Here is a 23,186-nt window from a genome sequence, read left to right on the forward strand (position 1 = left end):
TCACTTGAGAGGAAGTAAGGTCTCAATATATGGTACAATCATCATTGAACTAGGAATACCATACAATTCAAAATTTGTTATTTTATTAGTAACAAGGTTAATAGAGATGAGTTTTCCATCATCATTTTGAATGAATAACTCATCCTCCTCCTCTTCCTTGTCCATGTATTTCCAAAACGTTATCGGTTTACACAGATGTTGCACCAAGGGTTCATCAAAATTGATAGTGTATTGCTTAGTCCAAGATTCCTTGACCCCATATTCATTCATAAGCCATATATCGGTATAACGGTTTGAAACAGAGGTGTCGTATTTATTTACCAACAAGGCTAGATATCCCCTAAGGTTAAACAAGGGTGCCATATACAAACCAATAATTTCTGATGGCAATGGAAGGTGTCCCAATATTTCTGATTTTGCATCCAATGTAATCAAAGAATCTCCGTCAATAGATAAGTGAAAAACTCCATTTAATAGCAAGTTGTACCACCTACTAAGGTCTTTATACATTTCCTTGCTTTTCCTCCAACAATTCTCCCTTGAATCATATATTTCAAACACATGTTTAACGTCTTCAAAACCTCGATCACGATAATTGTATCTGATATAGAGATTAACCGCCCTAAAGACTTTGTAATGTTGTAGGACTCCTGGGGGAGGCTGATTTGAATTGGACTGATGACCATCAAACCAAACACCCAAAACATAAGAATCGGTAGAGTCAGCACATGGGTATGAAAAGGTTGAAAAAGGTAACCTTTGAGATTCTCTAGTGGAGGGGTTAACCAAAAGTATGTCCATCTCATTGGATATACATATAATTCCGTCGTAAACATTTTTTAACCTAAATGAATGATGCAAATAAAATATTCCAATGTTTGTAACCATTGGTGATGAGAAGGGGATATCAGCTTTTTCCTCTCCATCAATAGTGGATGTTAGTTCGTTGCACTTTCTCTTTACCTTAAGAAACGAAATCAATACATCAGGGAATTGATGAGGAAGCATGCAGTCAAAAACTCTCTTAAAAAATTCTGATTCGAACCGAAGGAGCATGAAAGATGACCCACCTTCCTTGTCATTTTTCTTTCTACATGCCCGATGATTATCATAAAGAGAAATAAAATAAGAACTTCGTAACATAAAGTTCCATTTTTTGCATACCGATCTGCATACTATAACATATTTGACTGGCAACCTTACAATAATATTCAATATCAGATCATCAGGAATAAAAGAAATGTTTCTCATTTGGGTATAGCCAACAATCCTGAAAAAACCAAAACAATCAATTTAACTTTTGTTCAAATATCCTTATCAACTCTAAAGAAAATAACTAGATTTATATTTATCAAGCATTGAAAGCAACAGTGACGGTTAGTCAGATTAGCAGTGATTTTGATCAATAGTGACGTTTTCCTTGATAATTCATACCTCTAATAAGATCAATTCTTTATGGATATCAAGATCTCTATTGATCGATATGAACAATAATTAGTAATAGTAAACGAAATAAGGTGGAAAAAAACTTACAAAATTAAAGTGATGAGAAAGTAGAAGACGAGAAAAATATCAAATGAAAGTTCTCCATTTAAAGACCACTTATAATATGATTAGTTAGTTAGCACAAGAAGAGTTCAACCCTAAACCCAATTACATTCCTAATTTGCTGGTCAACTTATAAAAATATTCCAACTTTATATATGTATATCTACTCAAATATGTTAATTTTATTTATTAATTGACCAGTTAATATTGGTTTAGATTTATATAATGTTTTTTTTTTTATAAATTTATATTTAGTCATACTACTTATGTTAACGATTAGATTAAGTTATTTTTCCATCAAAAAATTCCTTTGATTCCGCTCAATTCTATTGGGTCAGTTATATAATAATATGATAAACTAAGTATGAAATATATATATATTTTATTTTATTTTATTTGGGCGTGAAGATTTGAACCCTAAACTCGGGGACATGAGTAATATGATTCATGAGTAATATTTAGTCAAAATTTAAACTCTTAACAAATAAATATTTATTTTATTATTAGCCCAGGTGAACTATTTATAAAAAAATTCTTAAATTTATATATATATATTTTTTTATCAATTGTTTTGACATTTGATTTATTTTTAAATAAATCGTCAACCAAACCGAGAATATGCTTGGTTGAAATGTCAAAACTCAGTTTGATTAGTTCGGTTGGTTTTCATCACTTCAGTTCAATTTTATTTACCCTCCTAACTTAGGTCGATAGTAGTTTATAATAAATGAAGACTATGCAATTGACCCTATATCTCGCGGATTAAATTTATCAACATATGTTGGGTCGGTTTTATAATTGTTTAAATATTCAACTATATACATCTAATAATTTTATTGGTAATTTCCAAAAATACACAAAATAAATATTTGATTTCCAAAAATACACAAAATAAATATTTGATTTCCAAAAATACACAAAATAAATATTTGACACTAATTGTGAGTTTGATAATGGAGTTGAAAGTCTATATGTTATGAATAATTTTCATGCGGAAATAAATACATGTTAAACATTTAAGAGTATTAATTATTAATTTATTATTATTTAATTTATAAAAATTAGCACAGCTACTTTACTATTATTGAGTCCCAATTAATTATTTATGGTCATTAATTATGGCTATCTATATCTAACAAAAATCATAACTGCAATCCACGCTAGACAAATAATTGGGCCCACATAACTTAATTTGCAAATAATGTTTTTTAATATTCAAACGGTATGATTAACAAAATTGTGACAAATGTGACTAATGAAAACAATATATATATAGTGTTTTCAATATTAAAACAGTATTAACAAAATTGTGACAAATGTGACTAATGAAAAAAAATAAAAAATAAAATAATGAAGTACCAAATGTAAGAGGGTTCTATGTGAGAAAAAAAATCGCTCTTAGGCTTTTTCGGATTCAGGTTTTTTAAAAAACCTAGAGTGAGAAAATAAATAATGATTGGTGATGATTTTAAGGAGGTAATGATTATTTTTGGTAAAAAAACTTAAAGGGTATTGATATATATAAATAAAATAAAAAATAATAATTTAAAATAGAGGGTATTTTAGTATTTTGGTTAATGAATTGAGTGATATGATTGTTGAGAAGTGATTGATTTGAAAATTGATTTAGGTTGAGTTTTTTTAAAAACCCAAAAAGAACAAGCCCTTAAATTGAAGGTGTACGGTTCCTCTCAACATTAAATATATATGTTTAAATTTTATTATTCTAAACAAGATAATATTTATAAAGATAATACAATTTTATTAATCCACCAACCAAAAAAACAGTTAAATTCAAGTAATAATAAGAAATTGTATAATTTATCCCTTCTCTAGCTTAGCGGCAACAAAATGTGAATATTCTCACCCAAAAGTCCTGATTCAAGAGGTCAGACGACAAGTTTTGCGTTTGGTTAAATATGTTTGCGCGGGGTTACATACTTAATTCGTTATCCCATTTTTTTTAAAGAAATTGTATAATTTGTCCACATGTATATCATAATGAATCAACAATACTTGTCTCAAAACAACAATGAACTAGAAAAGTCACATTACCCTTTTCAAAACGTAATTCACTTTACTAAGAATTTTGTGTGTTTATCTTTGTGACATTTATTTGTACTGGCTCTATATGTCTTTATCATTTATATTTCTAATGAATTAAACTTGTACTATCCGGAGTATTTTAGTTGAACATCTTGACTAATATTTTCAAAGTCTTAAGCCTTCCATTCATATGTTTCCATTTTATAGCTTATAAGAATCTCATCACCAATGAATACCCAAGTTTCGGTATTTGGGATCTCAACTGAGCTAGATCCTCCACCTCCAATTATTAGTTGTCCACTACGAGGTCCTTAATTAGCGACTTATGATATTCTTGAGTCACCTAACAACGGGAAATTAAGTACCGTAGTTGCTAATTTCCTTTTGCTAAAGTTCAGACTAATAAACAGAGTTGTAATAATGCAATTATAAAATGGCATGTCGATATACTCCAAATTTCTAATAAATCCAACTCCTATTTATCCACACGCCTATTTATAACTGCATTATTACAACACTATATATGGTCCACCATTTGGATTTTGAAGATTTCAAAGCTTCATGATACTTGATTTATCCTTCTCTTTCTATTTGTCCATCACTCCATATATAGTATTGAAACCAAGGTTTGTTTTATATCATTATCCTGGCTTACATTGGTTGCTGAAAAAAAAAATCTTTATTCTATTATTAGACTTAGAAGTTGTAATGATCCAAACTAATAAAGAGATACTGTCAGAGTCGGTCTGAGGTTTGGGCTGTCCCAGCATTGTGGAAGAAGGTTGATATATGTTATATTGCCTTAGGTCTAGTTTAATAAAAAATTGATAAAAAAAAACTACTTTTGGTGAGATTTAAACTCATACTTTATATAGAAATTCTATTTTTTTTTATCTTGAACCACTAAGCTACAACAATTTATGTTTACAATTATAATAAATTTAATAAAATAGTGTGATATTTTTAACAAATGAGCTGCCCTATGGAGTGGGTGGCCCTAGACTGAGGGCTTGCCGGACTTACCCAGGACCGTTGTCTCTGTAAATAATGCTAACTTCTTCCATCCTTCCATTGCATCTCTTCTCCACATAGCAATTTGCAACTTTTAAGAAATGACCATCATAATCCTTCATGCTACTATTTTATTTCTAGCATTTACATTATTAACCATTCTCTTTTTCAAGAAAACATTAAGTACTCCAATACCTACAAAAGCTTGCTTACCACCAGGCCCTAAACCATGGCCAATTATTGGCAATATTTCAATATTGATAAGAAATAAACCGTTTTTTCCATGGGTTCATGACACCATGTCAAAAATGGGCTACGAGATATTTTGCATTCGTCTAGCTAGGAAGCGTGCATGTGATAATTGTTACCTCTCCAGAGATTGCATGCGAGTTCCTGAAGAAACAAGATGAAAATTTTATGGCACGTCCTACTCTCTTATCAGCAGAGCTAGTGAGCGGTGGCTATTCCGGGACGATCTTTACGACAGTTGGTGACCAGTGGAGAAAGATGAAGCGTGTATTGGTCTCTAACATCCTTTCTTCGGAAACTCTCCATTGGATGCACGACAAAAGAGCAGAGGAGGCTGATCATCTCGTTAACTATGTCTACAATGTTATCAAGAGCAATGAGGATGGTGCGGTGAACGTTAGGGCTGTAGCACAACACTTCTGCGCAAATACGATTCGAAATATGATTTTTAGTAAGAGGTTTTTTGGCAAAGGGACTGAAAATGGGGGACCTGGAGTCGAGGAAGAGGAACATCTTCATGGCGTTTTTAATATACTCTCGTGTTTGTACAACTTTTGCATTTCTGACTATTTTCCGTTTCTTCGCCGTCGAATAGATCTCGACGGGAATGAAAAGAGAACAAGACAAGCTTTTGAGACTGTGAGGAAATATCATGACCCGGAAATAGATATGAGAATTAAACAATGGAAAGAAGGAACAAGAATAGAGAAAGATGATATTCTCGATGTTCTAATCACTCTAAAGGATGACAAAGGCAACACTTTATTGACATCCGAAGAGATTAAAGCTCAAATTTTGGTAATATTAACTGAAATCTCTTTTCTTATTGTTAAAAATAAATTATTTACATGTTTTGAAACTTATACAAATGCATTACAAACTAATTTCTCAATATATGCGTGTAGGAAATGGTGATAGCAACAATTGACAACCCATCAAATGCTATTGAATGGGCTCTTGGTGAGATGATAAACCAACCAGAGACATTAATAAGAGCAGTTCAAGAACTAGACCTGGTTGTCGGAAAGAACCGGCTTGTCCAAGAATCTGACATGAACAATCTCAATTACATTAAAGCTTGCCTTAAAGAATCTTTTCGTCTCCATCCAATGGTGGCCTTCAATCTCCCACATGAGTCCATTTGTGACACCATGGTGTCCGGCTATTTCATACCTAAGGGTAGTCATATTCTTTTGAGCCGTCCAGGTCTGGGACGTAATTCTAGAATATGGAATGAACCACTTCGATTCAATCCGGAGCGTCACCTTAAAAATGATGGCTCACATGTGATATTAAATGATCAAGAGCTCCATCTATTGTCATTTAGTATAGGTCGGCGTAGTTGTCCCGCGGTTAACCTAGGATCTACCGTGTCAATTATGTTATTGGCTCGACTTCTTCAAGGTTTCACATGGAGCCCACCTCCAAATACGACTTGCATTAAACTTGTGGAGGCTAGTGATGGGATGGTTCTTTCCGAGCCTCTACGAGCCATTGCAAGGGCACGCTTGGATGAGAGGTTGTATGCATCACTTAGTTCGTAATAGATGCAAAGTAATGGACATCTAAGTATATTCATGCTTTATTTACTTGTGTCATCATGTTATATTGAAGTACTCCATTTGGTCACCTAGTTGATATATATTGCTAAGATCATGTAATAATAAATAGATTCATTATATCATGTTTTTATTATGTATGAATGTAAAAGACTTGTTTTCTTTTTAAATGTGTTACTAAAATCCATAACATTTAACCTAACATAGATGAGATGACTCTAATATAACATTTACTATGTGGCTTAATTGTTCATTAACGATTCACAAGTGTGTTTGTGCTAGTGTTATTTATTTAGTGGGTAGTGTGTTAACTTCAATTAATTTTTTTTATCCCTCAGTTAAGTCTTCAATGTTAGTGGAGTTAATGGGGGCACTAATGTGTTAGTTGTCTATTTTTTATGTTTCAGTTTTAGTTATGTTTAGTTTTAAAAAAGCTTTATTTGATGCTAATGATAGTGTGTTTTTTATTTCAATGTCAAGATTGTAGTAATGTGAAAGATTCTTAATAGGTGATTTAAATTGTTGAACTAGTTTCATTATCTAAGACACGCAAGTCTAATTGCCTCAATCCACATTTTACAATACTCTCCAAGATTGAATTTTATTGATTATTGTTATTTTTCAGTTTAACTATATTTTATTTATTTATTATGATATGGAAAATTCCAACTCTCATATCTGAGTTTATTAATAATGAGTACTCGTTGAGATTTACGAGGAATTAAAAGCTTAAGTTTTTAAACAATTATGTCGTTACAAATGTGCATGGTCGGTATAGAGAATCCAATTTTATTTTTAAAGAAGAGAAGAAAAGAGATTGAGCCTGCAAATTAATACAAGAGTTCACAATGAATTAATTTTTGTGAAGAACTTTTTCATATAGTTCAACTATAGTTATGAATGTATTTTCTTTTCATTTTCATGTATTGTTTCATTTATTTAGATTGGTTATATTAAATTTATGAACAAAGATAAGGAGAGCGACGTTGAGAGCAGCGACCCCACCTGACAGTAGGGGTGAGCAAATGGGTAAACCCAACTCGTATTACCCAACACATATTCAACCCAAATTAAATTTATCCAACCCATAATTTAACCCATATTATTTACTAATATGAGTTGGGTTGAGTATGGGTTGGGTAATCCAAATTATTTTATTTTTATTTTTTCATTTAACATGTATTTGACTTATTTAACACATTTTTATTTGTTTAACACGTTTTTAACATGTATAACACGTTTTCCACATTTTCACGTTTTTGACACGTTTTGAAATGTTTAACACGTTTTTCACGTTTTTGACATGTTTAATACGTTTTTCACACGTTTAACACGTTTTTGGCACGTTTAACACATTTTGATAAGTTGAACACGTTTTTTATGATTTAGGCATGTTTAACACGTTTTTAACACGTTTAACACATTTTTCACGATAACGACACATTTAACACATTTTGACACGTTTTTCACGTTTTTGGCACGTTTAACAAGTTTTGACACGTTTAACAAGTTTTGACACGTTTAACATTTTTTTCACATTTTTGACACGTTTAACACGTTTTTCACGTTTTTGGCACATTTAACATGTTTTGACACGTTTTCCACGTTTTTGACACATTTTGACACGTTCAACACATTTTGACACGTTTTTCACGTTTTTGACACGTTTAATACGTTTTTCACACGTTTAACATGTTTTTGACACGTTTAACATGTTTTTGGCACGTTTAACACATTTTGATATGCTGAACTCTATTTTCATATTTTGACATGTTTAACACGTTTGATACGTTTTTCACGATTATGACACATTTAACACATTTTGACATGTTTTTCACGTTTTTGGCACGTTTCACACGTTTAACAAGTTTTTCATATTTTGACACGCTTGACACGTTTTTGGCACGTTTGACACGTTTTGACACGTTTTCCACATTTTGACACGTTTTTGGCACGTTTAACACGTTTTGACACATTTAATAAGTTTTTCACATATTTGACACGTTTAACACGTTTTGGTACGTTTAACACGTTTTGACACGTTTTCCACGTTTTGACACGTTTTTCACGTTTTCGACACGTTTTTCATGTTTTGGCACATTTAACACGTTTAACACATTTTGACATGCTGGATATTATTTTCATATTTTGACATGTTTAAAACGTTTAACATGTTTTTGACACGTTTGACACGTTTTTCATGATTATGACACATTTTGATATGTTTTTCATGTTTTTGGCACGTTTAACACGTTTTGACGCATTTAACATGTTTTTCACGTTTTTGGCACGTTTTGACACGTTTTCCATGTTTTCCACGTTTTGGCACATTTTGACACTTTTAACACGTTTTTGACACGTTTAACATGTTTCTCACATTTCTGACACGTTTAATATGTTTTTCACACGTTTGACGTGCCAAAACATGAAAAACGTGTTAAATGTGCCAAAAACGTGAAAAACATGTTAAAACTTATCAAAATATGTTAACGTGCAAAAAAACATGTTAAACATGTCAAAAATATGTTAAATACTTAAATGTGCAAAAACGTGTTAAAATGTCAAAAACGTGTTAAACGTGCCAAAATGTGAAAACATGTCAAAAACGTGAAAAAATGTTAAACATACCAAAACATGTTAAATGTGCTAAAAATGTGTTAAATGAGCCAAAAACGTGTTAAATGTGTTCAACATGTCAAAAACGTGTTAAACGTGCCAAAAATGTGAAAAACATGTCAAATATGTCAAAAACGTGTTAAACATGTCAAAAACGTGAAAACATGTTAAACGTGTGAAAACATGTTAAACGTGTGAAAAATGTGTTAAACGAGTGAAAAACGTGTTAAACATATCAAAAATGTATTAAAATGTTAAAAACGTGTTAAACGTGCCAGAAATGTAAAAACCGTGTTAAACTTATCAAAAACGTGTTAACGTATTAGGTATGTTAAAAACGTGTTAAACATGCCAAAAACATAAAAAAAAAAGGTGTTAAACTTGTCAAAAACATGTTAAACGTATTAAACATGTCAAAAACGTGTTAAACGTGATAAAAACGTGAAAAACGTGTTATTAATGTGAAAACGTGTTAAACATGTCAAAACGTGTTAAACGTGTTAAACATGTCAAAACGTGTTAAACGTGTTATAAGTGTGAAAATGTGTTCCAAATATTAAAAACGTGTTAAACGTGTAAAAAACGTGTGAAAAACGTGTTATAAGTGTGAAAACGTGTTAAAAATATTAAAAACGTCTTAAACCTGTGAAAAACGTGTTAAATATGTGAAAAACGTATTAAAATGTTAAAAACGTGTTCGACTTAATGTTGGAAGATGATTAGTTTATATTGGATTAATAATAGAGAATTAAATTAAATGTATATAATTTGGGTAATATGGGTAACCCTAACCCAACCCAAATTATACCCAACCCATACTCAACTCAACTCATACTCAACTCAACCCATATTAACCAACCCAAATTAATATTTTGGGTTAGGGTTGGGTTTGGGTAAACCCAAATTATGCTCACCCCTACTTGACAGCCACATGGAAAAAATAAACCAGGATGAAATTTTTTCTTATAAATATAAAAAGTTACAGAGAGAAAACCATGTTTGAAAGCATCCTATTTTAAACATGACTTTCTCTCCCTAATTTTTTACCTAATAATTCTTTTTTTTTCCACATGTGCCTTATTTTTATCACGTGCCTGTCAGGTGGTGGGTCGATGTGGAGACATACTCTAAATTTATGTAGCGCATACTTTTGTTTAGGCATATTTTGTTTTTCTTTTGTTTGACTCATTTCGTTTCTAAAATTATTCTCTGTACATACGATTTCTTAATTAAGAATATTACATAATAATTTAATAAATTTTATAAATTTTATGTTAGTTTTGATTAATTATTTGAACATCTCATTCCTAATATTATTAAGTTGGATAGAATTTGTAAAATTTATAGGGGAAACAAACAAAAGAAAATGGAATATTAAAATCAGCAATTGACTATCTTATTATACATTTAACAACGGTAATTTATTCTCATATCCTCCGTAATCATCAATAACAATGAAAAGATTAAAAAACGCCAATAGAAGATATCAACACACCATTTGAAAATGAATTTTATCATATATATAAATTACTGAGCGACAAGATTCTTCATTAATTCTCCATCGAATAAATAGAAAATAATGTTGGATTTTGTTTGAACTCCCAACTATGAAAAATGCCTACTAGTGGTTCAAGTTCACTTTTAATTCATTAAGGTATTATATTATTTTGAAGGGTTATGTTATAACATAATTGCTCTAGTATTTAAAGATTGGTAGCCGTCAATAAGAAGTAGAAGTCAAAAATTAAAAGAGACGAAGAAAGAGAAAATCTTGTAGCAGATTTCGTCTACAGCCGCGCATGGTTCATCAAACTGACGATTGAAGATTCTACCGGAGTTTTTTCTGGACTTAAAGATTCTTCATAATTTAAGTTTTTATTTGACTTGTTTGGGACCAAAAAGTTGTATCTTTTTGGTTATGCCCTTTTATCTTTCTGCGGTATTAAATGTGCAGGTTATATCTTGATTGTATTCCTGACTCTGATTATAGTGAAGCTTGAACTGGATACGTAAAGTCCATGGTTTTACTCCTTGATTTGAGGAGGTTTTCCACGTAAAAATTTCGTTTGTGCATTGTGTCATTTTATTTCCGTTTTTATTTATGTTTTATTTGCTCATAAGTTTTTCAATCAAATAGGGAATAAATTATACATTTTTTCCAAACAAATAATGACAAAGATTGACATATCTTTATTTTAATGTTGAAGAGTTACGGAATATCAATAAAGGTAGCTGGAGATGTTAGGGTTTATAAAAAAAAATTAAAAATATTTTGAGAGTTGTTGCAAATAAAGTTGGGAAAAGGACTTTATCTTGGGCGGTGACATTTATTCGTTTACCATTATGAAATTTATTGTCATGAATAAACATGACAAATTTTCCAGTTTTTGGGATCTGAATATGGCTGAATTTGTTCTTTTAAATATTTCATCATCATTTCGCTATCTACCCAAGCTTCATTCATTTTTTTCTTTAAAAAATGGTGGACTTTTAATTAAAACAATAATACTAATTATAAAATAAAATGTGTGCACAAATTTAATATATAATTATAATAATACTATAAACCTCCTATATATATGAAAATATTAATATATATAAAATGTTAAAAAAAATAATACAAAATAATAATTTATTAATTGACACTATATAGAAATAGAAATAAATATGTATTGAAATTTTGGGACATTTGGATGTCCTTAGGCAATTGCTTAGTCCGCATCACTTAGGGCTGGTCGGTTGTTGCCATTATTACGAATTGAATGGACTAAAAAAATAATCATAAAACAAGTTTTTTAAAATTCATAAAGAAAATAATTTATTGCAGATATACATAGCTATCAAAAATTAATTATTACAACTTATTTGTTTAATAATAAATGTAGTCTAGAAAGTTCAAGATATTAAAATAATCATCTATCTTTCATATATTAAAATAAAAAACACTAAAATTTTATAAAAGAAAATAAAGCTTTATTAATACCAAGTTATATATGGAAAATTTGACTGAATGACATTAATGATTATCTTAATTGCATTTGTGTGCAGCACATTAATGTGCTGCTATACATTATATATATATATATATTTACAAAATAATCCTTTTGCGATACGTAACCGGATATCAGGTGAAAAGTTCACAAATGCCTTGTGAAAAGTCCATTATTGCGAGACAATTTTTTTTTTTTTAAAAATTCGACTCGCGAATGCCGGTTGCGTCTCGCGAATGCCGGTTGCGTCTTGCAACCGGGGTTGCGTCTCGCGATTGTGGACTTTTCAAAGTGCACCAGTTGTGTCTCGCAACGGGTGCGTTTTCGTCAAAAAAATATAAAAGATATCACTAACGCATTTAATTTTATTAAGATCATATTTAGGGTCATTATGTCAAATTTCCTATAGACTTAACCGACAGAATTTTGGGGGCTCCATTGGCTTAATTTGATGCAATATAATTTGATGCAATATTAAATCTTTCAAAGGGAAAACATTATCTTGTATGGATTTCCTCCCCAACTATCTCATTAAATATTTTGCTCATTCCATCCTTCACATATATTCATGTCTACTCCACATAGCATTTTCCATCTTTTAAGCAATGTCCATCATCATCCTTCATGTTATCATTTTATATTTGGCTATTACATTGTCCATTTTCCTTTACAAGAAAATAATAAGTACCCCAATGTTACCTCCTAAAGCATGTTTACCACCCGGTCCTAAACCATGGCCAATTATTGGCAGTCTTTTCATAATGATGAGAAATAGACCTTTTTTTCGATGGGTGCATGACACCATGTCGAAAATGGGCTATGAAATATTTTGCATCCGTTTAGGAAGTGTGCATGTGATAGTGGTTACATCTCCAGAGATTGCATGTGAGTTTTTGAAAAAACAAGATGAAAATTTTGCTTCACGTCCTTCGTTCCTATCATCAGAGCTAGTGAGTGACGGTTTTTTCACGACCGCCCTTACGACATTTGGTGACCAGTGGAAAAAGATGCGACGTGTATTGGTCACTAACATTCTCTCCCCGACAACCCTCCATTGGATGGAAAATAAAAGAATTGAGGAGGCTGACCACCTTGTTCGTTATGTCTATCATGTTATCAAGACCAATGGCGGGGAAGTAAACGTTAGAGTTGCATCACAACACTTTTGTGGAAATGTGATGCGAAATATGGTTTTTAGTAAGAGTTCTTTTAGGAAATTTGCTAAAAATGGGGGACCAGAACCTGAAGAAGAGGAATATGTGGCTGGGATTTTCACTATACTAAGTTGTTTAAACAATTTCTGCATTTCTGACTATTTTCCATTTCTTCGTTGTAGAATGGATCTCGACGGCAATGAGAAAAGAACACGACAAGCTATTGAGAATGTGAGGAAATATCAAGACCCGCTAATAGATATGAGAATAGAACAATGGGAAAATGGAACAAGAAAAGAGAAACATGATCTTCTTGATGTTTTAATTACTCTAAAGAATGATGATGGAAAGGTTCTATTGACATCAAAGGAGATTAAAGCACAAATTTTGGTAATACAACTTTAATGTATTTCCTTGGTGTGTTTTATTAATGATATACACTTATTCATAGATTGTAAGACAAAGAAGCAATTAAGTAATTTTAAAACCAAAAGTAATGTTATTGGCATGGAAATCAATGATGTTTTAACATTGATGCATTACAAAATAATTATTGTATACATGTCTACAGGAAATAATGTTAGCAACGATTGACAACCCATCGAATGCTATTGAATGGGCTCTTGGCGAGATGATAAACCAACCAGAGACACTGGTAAAAGCCGTTCAAGAACTCGACCAAGTAGTCGGAACTGATAGGCTTGTCCAAGAAACTGACCTTCATAACCTCAATTACATTAAAGCTTGCGTCAAAGAAGCTTTTCGTCTCCATCCAGTTTCCCCATTCAATATCCCACATGTGTCCATTTCTGACACCATAGTGTCTAGTTACTTCATACCTAAGGGAAGTCATGTTCTCTTGAGTCGCCCAGGATTAGGGCGTAACTCTAGGATATGGGATGAACCGTTTCGATTCAAGCCTGAACGTCACCTTAAGAATGACTGCTCAGGTGTGATATTGAATGATCCAGATCTTCATCTATTGTCATTCAGTATAGGTCGGCGTGGTTGTCCTGCGGTCAACCTAGGATCCACCATTTCAATTATGCTTCTAGCTAGACTTCTTCAAGGTTTCTCATGGAGTCCACCACCAAACACTACTTCTATTGAGCTTGTGGAGGCTATTGATGAGATGGTTCTCTCCAAACCTCTATATGTTTTTGCAAAGCCACGCTTGAATGAGAGGTTCTATGTTGAACTTAACAATACAAAGGTGTAGAGCTATGGACAACTAAATGTATCTATAATATTCTTTCATCTAAGCTTTGTTAATTGTGGAACTTTAGGTGTTTTACTAATAAAATATAATTTTGTTGTATATCATGGGGTCATTATAATGTATGGATTTAAAAAAAGAAAGAAAAAAAAAAAGAGCTTTTAAAGGTTTTAATAAAGTTTTTTGAACTGTGGGTTTTATGAAAAAATATTTATCAATGATTGTTTGTCGGGTTAAAATTATTAGTAATCCTAGTATACTTAAGAGCATGTCCAGCGTACAAGACTTCTGCCCATTTTTTTTTGTCAAATCAATCTTCCACCTCAGCTGAAAACGGGCACATGTTATACTTGGTCAAAACACTTCAATGCTTTCGTCCGCCCTTTTTTGAATTGGGCATGCCCGGCATAGAGGGCACTGTCCTCTTTTTTCTTTTACATACAACACATAAAATTAAAAAAAGCAATGACCTACCTTTTTACACGCTGTCCAATTCGAGCACAGGTCATGCGATGCATATTGTCACAGCCCAATCTTCCTGGCCCAGGAAGAGGAGACTTAAGGAGAATGTCACGACCCAATATTCCTAGCCCAAGAAGAGGAGGAGGCTTAAGCCCGCTTAAGCACAACGCAAGGAATATTCTAGCTGGAAGGCAGGTGCTTGATTGACGCATCACTAATTGAGAGTTGAAAGGCATGTCCTTGATTAGCGCATCACTAATTGATATTTAAAAGGAATGTCCTTGATTAGTCCATCACTGATTGACAATTAGAAGAAATCCCTAAATTAGTGCATCACTGATTGACACTTATAAGGAATGCTCTAAATTAGTGTGTCATTAATGTGATAGCTAGAATTAGTCCTATAAATACCTATGAGGTATTACATTGTAAATCACCAAGTATTCGAGTAATATAATACTATTCTTTGTAAGAGTTACTCTCTCTCTAGAATTCTTATGTCAATTCTATTAAACGTCGGGTGTTACGTCGGGTGTTGCGTCGAGTAAGGCTGACTAGTTACTCGTTCTTGAGAAGATCGTAACTAGTGCCGCACGGATCGTCAGTAAAAAGACTGAGCCCGTGACAATTGGTATCAGAGCTGAAATGACGAAGAGATCGGAAGAGAATTCAAAGGTCGTGGACGAAGTAGAGAATCTTCCCCACAAGACCGGAGAAGATGGTAGGAACTCTCGCAAAGTTCAGGCGGGAGTAACCAAAGCTACCAAAGAAAGATCAAGATCAAGAGACGCTATCGTTGACATTATCGCTAGGTTGGAGAAGGTAGAACTCACCGTGGCGTACGAACAAGATAATAACGGGGACCTAGATGAACGCATTGCCGAGCTTGAGAAGGAGAGAGACGAGCTCCGAGGAGGAATGCAAGGTGCCCTGAACGAAGGCTTGTCCAAATGTCAAGAGCAAGCTCAGATCGTGGAGAAGACCCTCCTTGGTGAAATCAGTACCTTGACTGAGAAACTCGAGGTAATGACTTCTAAGTTACAAGCTACCGAATAGGATGTGGCGTTACTCAAGAAGGCGGTTGCGCAAGAGTGCGGACGCGCGCCTGTAGGAGTCCCCAATCCGATAAGGATAGACAATCCAAGGCCTAAAGTGTATTTAGGCGAGAGGAATGCGAAAGAGATCGACAACTTCTTATGAAGTCTGGACCAGTATTTCAAAGCACTCGGCCTAGTAGAAGAGACGAGGAAGATAGATACTGCCACGACATACCTGGAAGACACCGCAATGCTGTGGTGGAGGCGAAGGAGTAACGACATTGAAAAAGGTACGTGTTCTATCAATACATGGAGTGAATTCAAGGAGGAACTTAAAAGACAGTTCTATCCTGAAAACGCCATTCGAGAAATAAGGGCCAAGTTGCGACGGCTCTCACAAAGAGGGAGTATCAAGGAGTATGTTAAGGAGTTCATCGCTACTCTCTTTGAGATCCCTAACTACTCAGACGACGAAGCCTTGTTTGCCTTCACTAATGGTCTACAAATGTGGGCGAAGCTGGAATTGAAACGACGTAGTGTCCAAGATCTAAGCTCCGCAATTGCCGTGGCTGAATCTCTTGTCGAGATGAGAATGCAAGAGAAACCAAAGTCGACCTATGAGAGGAATGACAATGGGAAAAATGGTGGAGACCATCTCCATAACAGTGAAGACCCAGTTAAGTTATTCAAATCCAATGGTAAAGGAGATCGGGACGAGAAACGTGGAGAGAAACCCTGGATAAAATATTTCTTTTGTGAAGGGCCGCACAAAGCAAGAGAGTGCCCTATGAAGAACAAACTATCAGCATTGATGGAGGAGCAAGAACGCCTTCACGATGAAGCTTGATTGGGGTCGTTAAACTTACTTAGTGTCGTTACAGCAAAGTTTGAGGAGCCAAAGTCCGCGAAGAAAGGACGACTATTTGTGGAAACTAAAGTAAGAAACCACATGGTTAAAGCTTTGTTGGATACGGGAGTCAACAATAATTTTCTAGAGGTAAAGGAGGCAAGAAGACTGGGGATCAGGTACACTAAGGAGAAAGGGTGGCTTAAAGCAGTCAACTCGGCACCAAGTGCAACTTATGGAGTTGCTCGTAATGTAAAGATCAACTTGGGGGAGTGGAATGGCCTTCTGGATTTCTCCATTATTGACATGGACGACTACAAAATGGTTCTAGGCATAGAGTTCCTAGACAAGGTAAATGTCATCCTACTCCCTTATGCAAATATGATGTATATTCTAGAGCAAGGTAATACTCGCACAATACCTTTAATAAGAGAAGGCAAGAGAGAAACTATGCACCTATCTGCCATGCAGCTCTCAAAAGGTGTGGAGAAGACCTACCCATCATCTTTTGTCACTGTGAAAGAAGATGAGAAAACTGCGTCTAAAGAAGGTACCTCCAGAAGTTACAACTGTCCTAGAGAAAGGTCACGATATAATGCCCGCTGGATTATCAGAGAAACTCCACCATAAGAGAGAGGTGGATCACAGAAAAAAGTTAGTCAAATGTACTAAACCATCGACGGCGGTTCTTTATCACATTAAACCTCCCAAATTTGAGGAATTGAAGAGGCAACCGGAGGAGTTTCCATTCAAGAAAGAGAAGTGTGAAATAGCCAAGACCGCCAAAAGAATGAAGAAATTGGAGGACAAGAAGAGAAGACACTTGGAGTTTGGAGGAAACCGAGTGACAGTAAAACTTCTCCTCCATCAAGAGAGACAATTTTCCAAAGTTCATAAGGGGCTTGTGAGGCAATACGAAAGCCCTTTCTTAGAGAAGAAACGGGTTAGAAAGCCAGCATGTCGCTCAAAAATTTTATCTTATGTGGAGACATCATCCAGGTCTACAAGGAGGAAGCGACGAGAACGTCGCCAGATTGAGTGGGGAGAATGTCACAGCCCAATCTTGTTGGCCCAGGAAGAGGAGACTTAAGGAGAATGTCATGACCCAATATTCATGACTCAAGAAGAGGAGGAGGCTTAAGCCCGCTTAAGCACAACGCAAGGAATATTCTAGCTGGAAGGCAGGTGCTTGATTGACGCATCACTAATTGATACTTAAAAGAATGTCCTTGATTAGTCCATCATTGATTGACAATTAGATGAAATCCCTAAATTAGTGCATATTGATTGACACTTATAAGGAATGCTCTAAATTAGTGTGTCATTAATGTAATAGCTATAATTAGTCCTATAAATACATGTGAGGTATTACCCGACCACAATCTTGCTACTTTGACAAAAACAAGTTGTAATATTTAATTCAACCACTATTCATTATTGTTGGACGATTGGATTGGATTGGTGGTACGCGTGATGAGCTAGTCTTCAAGAATTGGATTTATTGCAAAAGTTTGGACAAGTACTGATGATGTTCAATTTCAAACCCAGGCCGGCCGAAGTTTAATTAAGGTATTGTTGGAATTTTTTTTTATTTATTTAATTTGTTATATTTTATATGTTACAATGAAAATATTAGTAATTTTTTTTAATTATATTTAACTTTGCTAATCTAGTTAGTTAAATGTTAAAATAGAACTTACTAACCCTAAGTTAATAGGTTCGAGAGACGACAAATTTTACGCCTGATTAAATGGTTAAATATGTTTGCGGGTTACATACTTAATCGGTTGGATAATTTTTTTTTTCTTTTGAAGGTGCCAAGGAGGGAGGGGCCTGGGCGGCTTTTTCGCTTGTCTCAACATATGACCAGCTCTGTCAAACCTTAAAAAGAGATCATATATAAACGGCTACCAATAAATATTGTAGTTTCATACTTGTTCCTAGTTTCTCCAAACTTTATATAAAATAGTGTAGATTTAAATCAATTAATGTATTAAATTTTACTAGTTTCATACAATGTCTTTAAAGAATTAACATTATTTAAAAGAAGAAAAAATATCAAAGGCAAGATAAATAATAACAATAGTATTTGAAAAGACTTTAGCACTCAATTTTAAAATGTTAGTATATAATATTATTAATTATATATTATAAAATATATATTTTATTAAATAATATTATATTTTTTTATTTATTTTCTTATAACACTAACTTTTTCTCTCCCTATATAATAATATATTAATTTTTTCTCTCAATATTATATCTAATATAATAATATTTTTTTCTCACCATAAATTTTTTATATCAATAACCCTAATTATATTGTAATCGTATTTTCATCTATAATATTTTGATTTTTTTTATCATAAATTCAACCCTAACCTAATTTTGAAAATCATGCTCTTAAATTAATTTTTTTTATATGTTTATTCTTATGTTTATCTTTATAATCTTTTCTCATTTAAAAATAACTATCATATTTTTTTTATTATAGAAACATATTACCCAATATATCACAATTAATATTATCAATGAATACTTCAAAATCACCGAAAGCATATAATACGATCACAAGTAATTTTTCTATTTTTGAAATCAATGATCTAGTTATATATTTAATATGTTTTTGATAAAATATACAACTATTATATTTATTTTAATTTTGGAGGCAAAAAAATTTGATTTTGCATTTTGCCTCTAAGCTATTGGGACCGGCCCTGATTGGCCAACTCAGGTCCCCACCAGGTATCCTCCCAAATTTGATATTCATACGTCACACTCCACGAAACGTGAATGTGCTCGAAAACCCTTTCAGAAGGTGAGGATATCACTTCCATGTTGATTCTAGTACAATGATTATACTTTTTGATGAACCGTTCAGATTAATCCAAGTCGTAATTACATTTGATCTACTCTACATAGAGAATTATAGTATACCAAATATATATAAAGGTGAACTTTTTATATTTCATATAAAAAATATATATAACTGAATTAAATTAAAGTTGAATGGGTATATATATAAAACTTTGGGACGTTTTCTATTTTTCTTTTGTTTAACCTGTTCCTTTTTTCTCTTGATTGCGATTGTTTTTTAAATACTATTGTTTTAAAATATACATGATACTTTACTTGTCTAGTTGCTAATTAAAGAAACTTTTCATTCAGTTCCTAATTAAGTTCTTGATTCTCAACTGTATTTTTTTCCTTTTTTTTGCTAATGCCTCAAATAGGGGTTGGATTTATGAGAGTAACGACTTACTGTATTTTGAACTTAATTAGTACCATAATGTTTTTTTTTTCCATTATTAGTTATGAATGTTTTAATGATGTTTGTCTTATTAGAATAAAACTTTAAGTGTCCAATGAACAATACCACGCACGCTATAGACTTAAATTGTAAACCACATTTCTTCACCAATTGTCTCTATAAATAAATAATGCTCCTTCCATCCTTCACATAGCAATTTGTATCTTTTAAGCAATGGCCATAATCGTCCTTCATGCTACGATTTTATTTCTAGCATTTACAGTGACCATTCTCCTTTTCAAAAAAATAACAACTACTTCAACTTTACCTCCTAAATCTTGTTTACCGCCAGGCCCTAAACCATGGCCGATTATTGGCAATATTTCAATAATAATAAGAAATAAACCATTTTATCGATGGGTGCATGATACAATGTCAAAAATGGGCTACGAGATATTTTGCATTCGCCTAGGGAGCGTGCATGTGATAGCTGTTACCTCTCCAGAGATTGCATGCGAGTTCCTGAAGAAACAAGATGAAAATTTTATGGCACGTCCTACGTTCCTATCAGCTGAGCTAGCGAGCGGTGGATTTTCCGGGACGATCTTTACGACAGTTGGTGACCAGTGGAGAAAGATGAAACGTGTAATGGTCTCTAACATCCTCTCTTCGGAAACTTTCCATTGGATGCACGACAAAAGAGCAGAGGAGGCTGATCATCTCGTTAACTATGTCTACAATGTTAGCCAGAGCAATGCGGACGGTGTAGTCAACGTTAGGGTTGTAACACAACACTTTTGTGGAAATATGATTCGGAATATGATTTTTAGTAAGAGATTTTTTGGGAAAGGCACCGAAAATGGGGGACCTGGAGCTGAGGAAGAGGAACATTTGGATGGGAGTTTCACTGTACTCAAGTGTTTGTATAATTTCTGTATTTCTGACTATTTTCCGTTTCTTCGACGTAGAATAGATCTCGATGGAAATGAGAAAAGAACAAGACAAGCAGTTGAGAGTGTGAGGAAATATCAAGATCCGGAAATAGATATGAGAATTAAACAATGGCAAGAAGGAACAAAAAAAGAGAAAGATGATCTTCTTGATGTTCTAATCACTTTAAAGGATGACCAAGGAAACACTCTATTGACATCGGAAGAGATTAAGGCTCAAATTTTGGTAATGAAAACATAAATCTCTTTTCTTATTGTTGTACACTTGTATATTCATAGTATAATCTTAAAGATAAAGAGAAGAAAATAAGAAAAAAAAATGAAAGTCTAATTTATTCACATAAATTTTCAAATTTATACAAATGCATTACAAAATAATTTCTTAATTAATATATGTGTGCAGGAAATAATGGTAGCAACAATTGACAACCCATCAAACGCGGTCGAATGGGCTATTGCTGAGATGATAAACCAACCAGAGACATTGGTAAGAGCCGTTCAAGAATTAGACCAGGTTGTCGGAAAGAACCGGCTTGTTCAAGAATCCGACCTGAACAATCTCAATTACATTAAAGCTTGCGTTAAAGAATCTTTTCGTCTCCATCCAATAGTTGCGTTAAAAGATTCATTGAACTTGATTTATCATTCATTATCTTTCTATTTTGCCATCCACTCATGTATATATAAAGTATTGAAACTAAGTTTTGTTTTATATGATTAATAGGCTTAAATTAGTGTTGAAAAAAAAAGTTTACTTGTGATCAATTGTGCTTTTTCTTCTTTGAGATCATTTTAGGATTTTGCTAACCGGTCAAATTGGGGATGGAATTAAGAAGTAACAATTGATGATATTTTAACACAAATATCATTTTTTTTTTTGCTCAATCGACCTCTCATCTCGAAACTTTATTTCCACTTCGGTCAAACAACTGATTTATTTATCCTCACTTTGACTATCAACTATCTCATTCCATATTTTATTCGGGTTCAAATTTGTTGTTCCAGATTTTGTGTTTCATTTTGTAACACCCTCACAAAATTGATCATTTTATTGAATGAGTTAAAAGTAATAAAGAAAAATAATGAAAAGTCAAACATATTTGGATATATTATATATATATATATATATATATATATATAATATAAATATTATATATATATATATATTATTATTATTATGAATGTTTTAAGATCGAAATAATGAAACTAAAAACTCATTTTATTCAATTTTATTTATATTTAACAATTTAATTACTTAATTTATCAGTTAAAACAATAAAAAAAATATTTTACTTTTGAATATTTTACATAAAAAACAACATTAAAAAAAATACAAACTAAAATAACAAATTTTTAATCGAATAATAATACTTTTTTTTCAAAAAACTTTATAAGTATCTTAAATAACCCAGCATCTGAGGAAAAAATAAACTCTTACATGTTTTTAAAATAAATCTTGGATTATTTTAAATTAATTAATGAGTGTTGATTTTGAAAGGTGCTTTTTTTAATGTTTAATTATGGTTGAATTAAAAATAATGAGAGTGAATGTTTAATTATGTTTTTTATATATATATATATATATTTGTTAATAATTGCTCTGCTGATATTGAATAATCAGATTGGATGTTTAATTATGGTTGAATTAAAAATAAAAATAATTAAGTCAACCCAATTATTGTAAACCTTTCCTCATCGGCCAATAACTTGTTTGATGTTGGGATTTTTTTTTTATTAAATAGAAATTCTCCTATTAATTTTTTAAAACTATTTAATTAATCAACTTAAACTAACTCTACTTTATTTTTATAAAATTTAAATTTTAAATACAAAATCACATTAAAATTCCAAATAGCATATTTTATTGAATAATTTTTTTTTCTTCAAAATTTCAAAATAACCAAACATCAAACGAGCTCCAATTGTCTCCATAAATAATGCTTCTTCCATCCTTCATATATATATACATCTCTTCTCCACATAGCAATTTGCATATTCTAAGAAATGACCATCATAGTCCTTCATGCTACTATTGTATTTCTAGCTAGCATTTACGTTATTAACCATGCATTCTCTTTTTCAAGAAAGCATTAAGTACTCCATTAATACATCCTAAAGCTTTCTTACAACCCGGCCCTAAACCATGGCCAATTATTGGCAATATTTCAATATTGATAAGAAATAAACCGTTTTTTCGATGGGTGCATGACACCATGTCAAAAATGGGCTACGAGATATTCTGCATTCGTCT

General features: G+C 32.5%; 4 protein-coding genes across 4 annotated transcripts; 3 read left to right on the forward strand and 1 right to left on the reverse strand.

Moving 5' to 3' along the window:
• LOC124912796 (F-box protein CPR1-like) lies at positions 1-4,727 on the reverse strand. Its single transcript, XM_047453442.1, has 3 exons — positions 4,618-4,727; positions 1,165-1,270; positions 1-963 (listed from the first exon to the last, which is right to left on the reverse strand). Exons 1-3 carry the CDS (start codon positions 4,725-4,727, stop codon positions 1-3), a joined length of 1,179 nt encoding a protein of 392 aa, XP_047309398.1.
• Positions 4,728-5,142: 415 nt separating this feature from the next.
• LOC124912797 (valine N-monooxygenase 1-like) lies at positions 5,143-6,398 on the forward strand. The gene is made up of 2 exons (XM_047453443.1): positions 5,143-5,652; positions 5,760-6,398. The coding sequence occupies exons 1-2, from the start codon at positions 5,164-5,166 to the stop codon at positions 6,396-6,398; spliced, it is 1,128 nt and encodes a 375-aa protein (XP_047309399.1). The 5' UTR covers positions 5,143-5,163.
• Positions 6,399-12,711: 6,313 nt separating this feature from the next.
• Positions 12,712-14,487, forward strand: LOC124912799 (isoleucine N-monooxygenase 1-like). The gene is made up of 2 exons (XM_047453444.1): positions 12,712-13,563; positions 13,745-14,487. Exons 1-2 carry the CDS (start codon positions 12,712-12,714, stop codon positions 14,390-14,392), a joined length of 1,500 nt encoding a protein of 499 aa, XP_047309400.1. The 3' UTR covers positions 14,393-14,487.
• Positions 14,488-20,426: 5,939 nt separating this feature from the next.
• Positions 20,427-21,774, forward strand: LOC124912800 (valine N-monooxygenase 1-like). The gene is made up of 3 exons (XM_047453445.1): positions 20,427-21,161; positions 21,339-21,550; positions 21,732-21,774. The coding sequence occupies exons 1-3, from the start codon at positions 20,427-20,429 to the stop codon at positions 21,772-21,774; spliced, it is 990 nt and encodes a 329-aa protein (XP_047309401.1).
• The last annotated feature ends 1,412 nt before the right edge of the window (positions 21,775-23,186 follow it).

The sequence above is a fragment of the Impatiens glandulifera genome, chromosome 8 (genome assembly GCF_907164915.1).
Source record: "Impatiens glandulifera chromosome 8, dImpGla2.1, whole genome shotgun sequence".
Classification (NCBI taxonomy): Eukaryota; Viridiplantae; Streptophyta; class Magnoliopsida; order Ericales; family Balsaminaceae; genus Impatiens; species Impatiens glandulifera.